General features: G+C 22.9%; 1 protein-coding gene across 1 annotated transcript; it reads right to left on the bottom strand.

Annotated features, from left to right (window-relative positions):
- Window positions 1–9,542: 9,542 nt before the first annotated feature.
- Window positions 9,543–10,745, bottom strand: LOC130973701 (uncharacterized). Its single transcript, XM_057898334.1, has 2 exons — window positions 10,495–10,745; window positions 9,543–10,023 (listed from the first exon to the last, which is right to left on the bottom strand). Exons 1-2 carry the CDS (start codon window positions 10,583–10,585, stop codon window positions 9,770–9,772), a joined length of 345 nt encoding a protein of 114 aa, XP_057754317.1. The 5' UTR covers window positions 10,586–10,745; the 3' UTR covers window positions 9,543–9,769.
- Window positions 10,746–12,555: the final 1,810 nt, after the last annotated feature.

The raw sequence follows: 12,555 nt of genomic DNA, 5'->3' as shown, positions 1-12,555 counted from the left end.
TCTACTCTTATCTCATTCTAATAATTTATAGAATGTTATTACTACTTATTAGGGATATAATTTTAGAAAAAAGAATTTTAGTATATATATATATATATGCAAAAAAAATATGTTTTAAAGTCGAATAAAGTTATTATGTAGAAAAAAAATATTAAAAATATAATTATTTATATATTTTTATCTAATAATTTGAAATTTTGATGAATAACATTTACTATACATTATTTAACTGTCATGATATAAGATAGATCTATTTTTTTTTTTTTTTTGGCTCCGGTAGTTGTGTTGTTTTATTTAGAGTTTGCCACAAATTTTGCAAAAACTTTTATTTACTTTTTTTTTTTTAACTTGTATTTTGCAATCACACCTCGCGCCCTCCGGCAACGACGACACAATGTGGAGGCAGAGCGACGACGTCTGAATGGCGGATATATTTAGAGGAGGTTAGATTATCTAATTCAAATTATGCAAATTCATAAATCTAATTATTTAAAAAGAGCAATGCTAGGGGGCAGCAATTTTTGTGATTGTTAGCCATCAATTAGCCATCAATGATGATTTGATGGTGTGAGATTGGTGTGAGATTTCATCCAATGGCTCACCTTCCTCTGCTGATTATATGCTGGCCAAAATTCAACAAAACTGCTGGTCCTCTAGACTTTTCCATTTAAAAATTTGATTTAAAATTAATTAATTTTTTTTTTTTGTTGTTTACGTTGTTTATCTATAACAATATATAAAGCCAATACAGAGAGTTGACCATGACTTTGGTGTCCAATTTTTTTGGACTATATTAACCCTACAATAAACTATTTAATAAAGCAAATTATAAGGACAAAATAGACATAAAATTTGTTTTAAAAAATCTAATAACTTCCCACTAAAATAAAAACAGTTTTGTTATTTCTATTAACTTCTCACTAAAATGAAAACAGTTTTGTTACTTCTATAAATATAACAACGCATCTTCCATTGCATCCATCCACTGCAGTTTGGATTTTACTTTTCTATATTTTTCTTGCTGTTCTGTTCTTCTCCTTTCTTCAACACTCTCGCCTCCATCCTCTTCCATTGCATTCATCCATTGCAGTTGCAAATTTCATTGAGTTACTACGTTTACGCATAACATTCACTTATATCTCTTCTCTTTAGTTTACTTATCTAATCTATATTTTCAGTCATTTCTCTGCTTTTTTAATTTATTCCCAACTTTTGACGTATGAAAATAGTACTGTATCTCCTTTTATTTTTATCAATTTAATGTAAAAAAAATAATTTTTTTTGTCTTATCAATTTGATGCAGAAAGAAAACAGTTTCTTTTTATTTAATATCTGTTTTTATTTTTTTATATGTCTTTGACTATTAATGATTGAATGAAAAGTTTCATAAATATTTTGTTAATTATTTTAAATGCTTTGTAATAATTTTTTTTTAATTTTCTAAAATATTGATTATGTAGAGTATTATGTTCGAAATTTGAATACATAAATATTTACTTTAAAACTAAATTAAATTATTAATTTTGTCTACGACAATATTATTTTTTATTAATTATTAGTTTGACAGATAACACAATAAATGTAACAATATAAAAACTTTGTTAATTGATTTTTCAAATAATTTGGCGACTTAAAATAAGAATTTTGTTAATTGATTTTATTAATTTCTTTTTTATTTTTAATCTATTTTACATTAGATAATATTATTTTTTATTAATTATTAGATTGACATATAACATTTAAATGTGGCAAGATAAGAACTATGGTATACATTTTTTATTGTTTCAACCTTTATGATTATTTTCTTCTCTTTATTTTTCTATTTCATGAGCCATGTAAGTTTTAATTTATTATTTTTTCTATATATATATATATATATATATTATACGTCTAACAACAATATATAGAGCCAATACAGAGAGTTGACTATTATTTTGGTGTTCAATTTTTTGGACTATATTAATCTTACAATAAACTATTTTGGAAACTAAATTATAATGACAAAATAGACATAAAATTTATTTTGAAAAATCCAATAACTTCCCACTAAAATGACAGTTTTAAAAAATGTAAGACAATCTGTAAATTGCTAATAAATAAAAAGAGAATGGACTGGTATGAATATCAATATCTTCACATTCTTCATCATCTTCATGTTTTGTTTAATTCTATGTTAGTTTTAGTTTATATCGTTTGTTTTATCAATATCTTCATGCTTTGTTTAATTCTATGTTAGTTTTAGTTTATATCGTTTGTTCTGTCATTGTCTTCATTCTTTATCATGTTCATATTTTGTTTAATCTTATATTAATTTTAATTTATATCCTTTTGTTCTGAGTACGTTATCCTTTCAGTAGTTTAGTTTTTACTTTTCTGTATTTTTCTTGCTATTCTATTATTCTCATTTCTTCAACACTCTCGCCTTCGTCTTCTTTCATTGCCTTCATCAACTGCAGTTGTTAATTTCATTTAGTCTTACAGTTACTATTTTCACATATAACATCCACTTATATCTTTTCTTCTCTTTAGTTTACTTATCTAATCTATATTTTCAATCATTCATCTGCCTTTTTAATTTATTCTCAACTTTTGACATATGAAAATACTACTATATCTTTTTTTTATCAATTTAATGTAGAAAGAAATATTTTTTTGTCTTATCAATTTGATGCAGAAAGAAAACAGTTTTTTTTATTATTTGATATGTGTTTTATCTTTTTTATATGTCCTTACCTATCAGTAATTGAATGAAAGAGTTCTATAAATATTTTGTTAACTTATTTTTTTCAAATTACTTTGTAATAATATTTTTTTAATTTTTTTAAATATTGATTATGTAGAGTATTATGTTCAAAATTTGAATACATAAATATTTATTTTGAAAATAAATTAAATTAATAATTTTGTCTACCACAATATTATTTATTTTACATATTGGCTAAGTTATTTGATTGGCATATATATAGGACGCAAGAAAATTCGCACCCATCAAAGATTCGTTAAAAACATTAATATGTTAATTTCCTAAACTATCTAAGCTATTAATTATGTAGAGTACTGGATTTGATATTTAATTATATAGAGTACCATTTATTAATTTCCTAAATTGTATTGCAAAAAAATTAGTTAATTTTATATTATTTATTTGTCACACAATTAACATATAAAAAATAAAAAAAAGCCTACACCTATCAGTAGAATGAAAATTTCTCACATATATTTTGTTAACTTCTTTTTTTTATTTGTATTCTATTTTACATTGGATAATATTATTTTTATTAATTATTAGTTCGACATATAACACAACAAATGTAGCAATATAAAAACTTTGTTAATTAATTTTTTAGAATTTTGTTAATTGATTTTGTTAATCTCTTTTTATTTTTAATCTATTTTACATTAGATAATATTATTTTTTATTAATTATTAGATTTACATATAATAACATTTAAATGTGACAAAATAAAAATTATGTTATACATTTTTTATTATTTCAACCTTTATAATTATTTTCTTCTCTTTATTTGTCTAACTCATGAGCCAGGTAATGTAAGTTTTAATATATATATATATATATATATTCTATTTTGTAAACCATTTTATTTTAATAGATTTTTTAATTAATTTATTTTATTGTATTTTTCTTTTACTTTAAAAACTTTAAGGGTCTAATGATCTTCCGTTTAAACGATTCTAATTATACAATCAAGAAGTAGTTTAGGAGAATAGGTTTGAATTTTGGTAATTTATTAAGTCTAACCTTTATACAAAAAGTTAAAAATATTCTGAAGTCTGAACTTAAAAAACTATTTAATAATAAAATTGAGTTTGTTCAAGATCGGAGAGAGAGAAAGAAAAAGTTAAATTTTTTAACTAATTACAAAAATTCACCACTATCAAAGCCATTAAATTTGAGTATATTAAGTGAGGATTAATAAGAAGCAAACCAGAACGATAAATCTAAAAGTTTTTTTTATCTCTCTTTATATAGTGATTCACTTTAAGTAACTATTTTAAATAGATAGTATTCAAATAACAAACAAAATAATAAAAAGATTCGCATTAGATTATGAAAGTTAATCTCATCCTTATAATACAATGGCAATATTTCAAAACATGTAAAATAAAATAATAAAGTACACTTAAATTAATGTGCACAATAAAATAAATGTAAAACTTAGATAATAGCAGTCAAATATGAATAGCAATGGTTGCCTTTTTGTCCCAATGTACTATATTAAATTGCGACTTAAATTTATAATTATTAGTTTAAAAACTTACAATTATGTATTTTTTATTATTTTAGTTAAAAGTAATATATTTTGATATTGTTTTTTAGGATTATTGACATCAAATTTTGATAATTTGAAAAAAAAAATTAAATGCTTTATGTCTTACTTCTTTTAACAAAACTTCAACAACTCATAAAAGTTAACAGAATAGATAGTTATAAATCAAAGTGATAGACAAGATTGAAAGTTGCGATAATAATACTTTGTGATAATTAATTACGGTCGGGGGAAGAGAAGGTGGAAGGAGAAGAAAAAAAATGAGAAAGGAGAACAAGGTAATATAATAATGGCGATGAGACCATGACAAGTATGTGTATAAAGAATAATAATAAGAAAAAAAAGGTGTTTGACATAGTAAAGGGATATAATAAAAATTTAAAGTAATAATTTTGAAAAATAACAAAATTAAAGATAATTTAAAAAAATTAAATATAAAATTAAAAGAAAATTAAAATATTTTTTATCAATTAGAAATATGCATGAAGATAAATAGTGTTTTAAATATAAATTTTTATCTCGACTTCAAATTAAATACTATTAAAAATAAATAACTAAACTTAATAACGTTTATAAATAGTTAATTTGTAAATAATGCTTTTAAATTTTTATTTTGATTTTGTTACCTATAATAACAACATACTAAATTTGTTTAATATCTTATTTAATTTAAATTTATAAATTTTATACGTTCTAAAAGTTAATTTGATAATTTGGATAAAAATTTTAAATGCTTTATTTCTTACTTCTTTTAGCGAAATTTCAACAACTCATAAAAGTTAATATAATAGATGGTTATAAATCGAAGTGATAGACAAGATTAAAAGTTGCGATAATAATACTTGGTAATAATTAATTACGGTCGGGTGAAGAGAAGGTGGAAGGAGAAGGAAAAAATGAGAAAGGAAAACAAGGAAATATAATAATGGTGATGAGACAATGACAAGTATGTGTTTAGAGAAAGATAGTAAGAGAAAGAATAGTGTTTAATATAGTAAGGGGATATAATAAAAATATAAATTAAAAATTTTAAAAAAATAATGAGATTAAAAAAAATCTAACAATTAAATATAAAATTTAAAAAAATAAAATATTTTTTAACAATTGGAATTATGCACGAAGATAAAGAGTCTTTTGAAAATAAATTTTTATCTCGGTCTCAAATTAAATACTATTAAAAATAAATAATTAAACTTAATAACGTTTATAAATATTAAATTTGTAAATAATATTTTTAAATTTATATTTTGATTTTGTTACACATAATTTTTAATTGAATAATATTGAAGCGGTTATATAATTATTTTATGGTCAATAAATCTGACAGTTTTTCAAAACTCGAAAAGTTATTGATAAGAAGATGTATAATGAATTATGAATGATTTTTTCTAAATACACAATTTTTATACTCTCCTATTTTTTTTATTAATTATTCTTACAGTTTGATATTTAAAACGAAAAAAATAAGCATTCCTATTTCTTCTATCTTTCACTATTTATAAAAAAATGAAGGCCTCTTCATATTTAGATTCATATTTTGACCTACCACTTAAAATATATGAAGACAAATATGAATATTCATGACATTTAAGTAAAAATTATTTTTTGTAAATAACTAACATATATTTTGGTTTATGTATACTTTTTTTAAATTAGGATAATGTTATTATCATTTTTTTAAATTATATTTTTTCTGATAATATATATACCTCTCTATTGCGAGCTTTTATAATTTAATATTTAAAGATTTTTTATAGTAATTTTAATTTTAATAAAATATGATATAAATAAGATCACATCAATATTAAAATAAAAAAATACTTATCTAATAAATTTAAAGAGAAAATAATATATTAACAAAAAAATAAAATTAATTTCTTAAAAATAATAGAAAAGCGGCTGAACAGGATAATAAAAATAATATTATCCAATGTAAAATAGAATACAAATATTATCCATTTGTTAATAAAAAATTAATTAACAAAATTTTTATATTGCTACATTTGTTGTGTTATATGTCGAACTAATAATTAATAAAAATAATATTATCCAATGTAAAATAGAATACAAATAAAAAAAAAGAAGTTAACAAAATATATGTGAGAAATTTTCATTCTACTGATAGGTGTAGGCTTTTTTTTATCTTTTATATGTTAATTATGTGACAAATAAATAATATAAAATTAACTAATTTTTTTGCAATACAATTTAGGAAATTAATAAATGGTACTCTATATAATTAAATATCAAATCCAGTACTCTACATAATTAATAGCTTAGATAGTTTAGGAAATTAACATATTAATGTTTTTAACGAATCTTTGATGGGTGCGAATTTTCTTGCGTCCTATATATATGCCAATCAAATAACTTAGCCAATATGTAAAATAAATAATATTGTGGTAGACAAAATTATTAATTTAATTTATTTTCAAAATAAATATTTATGTATTCAAATTTTGAACATAATACTCTACATAACCAATATTTAAAAAAATTAAAAAAATATTATTACAAAGTAATTTGAAAAAAATAAGTTAACAAAATATTTATAGAACTCTTTCATTCAATTACTGATAGGTAAGGACATATAAAAAAGATAAAACACATATCAAATAAAAAAAAAACTGTTTTCTTTCTGCATCAAATTGATAAGACAAAAAAATATTTCTTTCTACATTAAATTGATAAAAAAAAAGACATAGTAGTATTTTCATATGTCAAAAGTTGAGAATAAATTAAAAAGGCAGATGAATGATTGAAAATATAGATTAGATAAGTAAACTAACGAGAAGAAAAGATATAAGTGGATGTTATATGTGAAAATAGTAACTGTAAGACTAAATGAAATTAACAACTGCAGTTGATGAAGGCAATGAAAGAAGACGAAGGCGAGAGTGTTAAAGAAATGAGAATAATAGAATAGCAAGAAAAATACAAAAAAGTAAAAACTAAACTACTGAAAGGATAACGTACTCAGAACAAAAGGATATAAATTAAAATTAATATAAGATTAAACAAAATATGAACATGATAAAGAATGAAGACAATGACAGAACAAACGATATAAACTAAAACTAACATAGAATTAAACAAAGCATGAAGATATTGATAGAACAAACGATATAAACTAAAACTAACATAGAATTAAACAAAACATGAAGATGATGAAGAATGTGAAGATATTGATATTCATACCAGTCCATTTTCTTTTTATTTATTAGCAATTTACAGATTGTCTTACATTTTTTAAAACTGTCATTTTAGTGGGAAGTTATTGGATTTTTCAAAATAAATTTTATGTCTATTTTGTCATTATAATTTAGTTTTCAAAATAGTTTATTGTAAGATTAATATAGTCCAAAAAATTGAACACCAAAATCATAGTCAACTCTCTGTATTGGCTCTATATATTGTTGTTAGACGTATAATATATATATATATATATATATATATATATATATATATATATATATATAGAAAAAATAATAAATTAAAACTTACATGGCTCATGAAATAGAAAAATAAAGAGAAGAAAATAATCATAAAGGTTGAAACAATAAAAATGTATACCATAGTTCTTATCTTGCCACATTTAAATGTTATATGTCAATCTAATAATTAATAAAAAATAATATTATCTAATGTAAAATAGATTAAAAATAAAAAAGAAATTAATAAAATCAATTAACAAAATTCTTATTTTAAGTCGCCAAATTATTTGAAAAATCAATTAACAAAGTTTTTATATTGCTACATTTATTGTGTTATCTGTCAAACTAATAATTAATAAAAAATAATATTGTCGTAGACAAAATTAATAATTTAATTTAGTTTTAAAGTAAATATTTATGTATTCAAATTTCGAACATAATACTCTACATAATCAATATTTTAGAAAATTAAAAAAAAAATTATTACAAAGCATTTAAAATAATTAACAAAATATTTATGAAACTTTTCATTCAATCATTAATAGTCAAAGACATATAAAAAAATAAAAACAGATATCAAATAAAAAGAAACTGTTTTCTTTCTGCATCAAATTGATAAGACAAAAAAAATTATTTTTTTTACATTAAATTGATAAAAATAAAAGGAGATACAGTACTATTTTCATACGTCAAAAGTTGGGAATAAATTAAAAAAGCAGAGAAATGACTGAAAATATAGATTAGATAAGTAAACTAAAGAGAAGAGATATAAGTGAATGTTATGTGTAAAAGTAGTAACTCAATGAAATTTGCAACTGCAATGGATGAATGCAATGGAAGAGGATGGAGGCGAACTGTTTTTATTTTAGTAAGGGGATATAATAAAAATATAAATTAAAAATTTTAAAAAAATAATGAGATTAAAAAAAATCTAACAATTAAATATAAAATTTAAAAAAATAAAATATTTTTTAACAATTGGAATTATGCACGAATATAAAGAGTCTTTTGAAAATAAATTTTTATCTCGGTATCAAATTAAATACTATTAAAAATAAATAATTAAACTTAATAACGTTTATAAATATTAAATTTGTAAATAATATTTTTAAATTTATATTTTGATTTTGTTACACATAATTTTTAATTGAATAATATTGAAGCGGTTATATAATTATTTTTATCGTCAATAAATCTGACAGTTTTTCAAAATTCGAAAAGTTATTGATAAGAAGATGTATAATGAATTATGAATGATTTTTTCTAAATACACAATTTTTATACTCTCCTATTTTTTTATTAATTATTCTTACAGTTTGATATTTAAAACGAAAAAAATAAGCATTCCTATTTCTTCTATCTTTCACTATTTATAAAAAAATGAAGGCCTCTTCATATTTAGATTCATATTTTGACCTACCACTTAAAATATATGAAGACAAATATGAATATTCATGACATTTAAGTAAAAATTATAGTGCCTGTTGAGCCGCTAGTTTAATTTAATACGAGTGTTGTTCCCTATGCTTTTTCTTTTTCAACCGGGACAACGCTCAAATTATTATATACTAATCAAATATTTTGTCCACTTAATAATTGAATTTATTCTCCTAGTGATGATTATATGTGATTCTTCTCCATATGTTTATACTGTACAATGGTGATCATTTCTTATTTTCATGAATCACCATATAGAAAACGAAAAATGATGAGTCATTTTTATACAAAAATAGCGTTCCATGATATAATTTAAAAAGTATATATATACTTTTTAGATTAATGAATTAAAAAAAAAAAAGAAAAAGGCAACCCTTGAAAATTGAAGGCCAATAATATATGGTTTTATTTGACAAATAGCAAGTATTACAACAAACTGAAACATACATTATTGAGGTGGATTATTCTACGTACTGGCTAGTAAAACAAACACATGCATATTTGGGTATATATAAGCCACACAAATTAAAACGAAACACTAGTTAATAAATATTGCTTCTTCTTAGAAGACCTCGACCTCAATTTATTAATTAATTAAGTGTTAAATGCTTAATTACTAGGTGGGGGGCAAAAACCACCAATGAGTGGATAATCAGGATCGCATTGGTGTGGGTGTGGGATACGAGGTCGACCTAATCTTGGAATTTTAGGTCGAGGAAATCTTGGAATAAAAGCATCAGCAAGATTGGGAGAAGCAGGAATAGGTGGTGGATGTATTGGTGTTCTTCCACGTGGAGCATTTCCAATACCTCTTCCAGATGGATCTCTTTCCCTTGGATTTAATCCAAAATCACCTCCTCCTCCTACATAACACAAATTTGAAGAATAATTAATTAAGATGCATTACGTATGTACATTCTATAAACAACAATGCTAGAAAACCAACTCTATATAAGCCAAGAATCATCCAACTGATAAACCAGAGGCACCAGTGACTTTAACCGGATATTGCTACTGATAGGCACACGGATGTTTCTTTTTCTTATAAATTGGATGGTTTTGGATATGATTTCTATATTTCATGTGTTACGCATTAATAAAACATAATTAATTACTAATGAATTATCAAAGCATCTGTTCCGTGATTCTCTCCTATCACTAGCGTATCTTTCCTCATGTTTTGAACGTGGTCAACAATAATTTAAAAAATAAATTAAATTATAAATTAATAAAACTAATTATAATTAATTATGTTGTTCCATTATTGACTGATTATTAGTTGGTTCCATATACTTTTTCTTCTATAAATGATTATGATGAGAGAGAGTTCTTACGCTTCCCTGCTACTCGAGCTGCAAGTGTTGAGGAGGGAGGGAACATCACGTAAACCAAAAGCAACAAGATTGCAAACAAAATTGGCTTCATCTTATATGATTATTTTGAAATACTTATTATTTGTGACTGAAGAGTGAAGATCGATGAGGCTACACTTCAATTTTCTTATGCATGGAGTATCATGATCATCATGTATTTATAGTATTACAAAATTGAAGGGTATTCAAGTAGTTATGTCTTGCAATCTTATCTTGCATATTAGTAGCCACATGCGTCCTACTCATTTAGCTGGCTCTTTTTTTTCTGCCAAGTAGTCGGTGGCCCTGTATGAAATGGAAACATGAATATTACAAAAGGAATACGACAAAAAGTCCAAAAGAAAAACAAGGGAATACGATAACATTATTGTCTTCTCATTTGATCTGCCATTGACTTATAAAATGACAAAGGAAAAGACTTGTAAAGAAGAACACTACTTATTTACTTTAGCTATTATATATATTATGAATTCTTTTTACTTTAGATCGATGAAATCGATATTCCAGTTCTTACTAAAAAATAAAATTCAAAAGGATAATGCTTTATATTTTCAATTTTTTTACAAGATTATATTTATTGTTATTTGTTGAAAATTTAGTTGTATAATAATCAATATTAAAAAGAAAATGAGGATCGTCAATCTCTAATAAGGATTAGTTGTATACTTTAATTAACATGTATAGACCAACGAAAACTTTATTTACTGTATCGTTTCTTTTGCCATCACTTGAATGAACTTAATTAACATTGTGTGCATATGTATTGTGTAAAGTAGGAGTGGCAATGGAAAAGGGTAGGGTAGGGTTTGGAACCAAATTAAAATACATGTGGGTTAAGATTTTTATATAAATTTAATTCAATTTTATTTGTGGGTGAAGAATATTTCAATTCTAATTCTATTCATTCTTAACTTGTGGGTACCTAATTGTACCTGCGAATTACAAAAAAATACAACATTATTATATAATTTGATGATAATTTGAAATAGATCTGATTTTTATGTAAAAAATATTAAATTATCAATTAATGATATTCTTTTAGTAGTTAAGAATTTTTTACATTTAGTGAAAAGTTTTTGGATCAACATCCACTTAATATATATATATATACACGAGAACCCTAGCCATATCCTATCCTACCCGTTGCGAATTGGATTGGTAACTCTTAGGTACTTATGGGTAGAGTGCATATTACCACCCTAGTGCAAAGGTTCCAAACTCATAATATAAGGATATAGACAAGGATCGTAATGCAAATAACAGTTAGAAATTGTTTATGTTATTTATTATAGGATAAAGTATATTTTTTGTTTCTAACATTTATAATTTTTTATAATTATTTATCGTTAGAAATAAGAGATTAAACTAAAAAAAATATAATATATTATTGAGTCAATATCCAAAAATACAATATACAATATATATAGATACTAAAAAAATCAAACTAATAAAAATATAAAATTCTATAATAAGAAATACAAAGATATTAGTAGCCACATGCGTCTTACTCATTTAGACAAAATACACTAGTAACAATTTTTAATAACCCTACATACACTCGATAGATCAATCTGTGGTGGGTTGCATGTACCAACTTAATAATTTCATGGTCAAGTTGTCACAAGAAATATTATGTATTTTATGGTGTATCCTACATATTATATATATTTTTAAGAAAAATTAAAGCCTTTATTACCTTTTAAAAAATATTAGAGATTAATTTGTTTAATATTCCAAAAAATAAAACCCTGATTTATCCAGAATAAAAATTAATAAGCACCCCTTCGATAATTTTACTCAAATAACAAATATAACACACATTAACACATACATAGAAATTCAATGAAAGATTTTTTAATATTATATTATTTTATATTTATATATACCTTGTGGAATTTGAAGGTATGATACAAATATGTTACGAAAAATTGGTCAAATTTGATGGCAAAATATGGCAGCACTATCAAAGCATAGACTCGTTTGTATATATTAAAAGACTTGACAAAGTAAAATGACATTTAT

This window comes from Arachis stenosperma, chromosome 4 (genome assembly GCF_014773155.1).
Source record: "Arachis stenosperma cultivar V10309 chromosome 4, arast.V10309.gnm1.PFL2, whole genome shotgun sequence".
Lineage (NCBI taxonomy): Eukaryota > Viridiplantae > Streptophyta > Magnoliopsida > Fabales > Fabaceae > Arachis > Arachis stenosperma.
The sequence above is the reverse complement of the archived record's forward strand: the minus strand, read 5'-3'. Positions and strand labels throughout refer to the sequence as shown.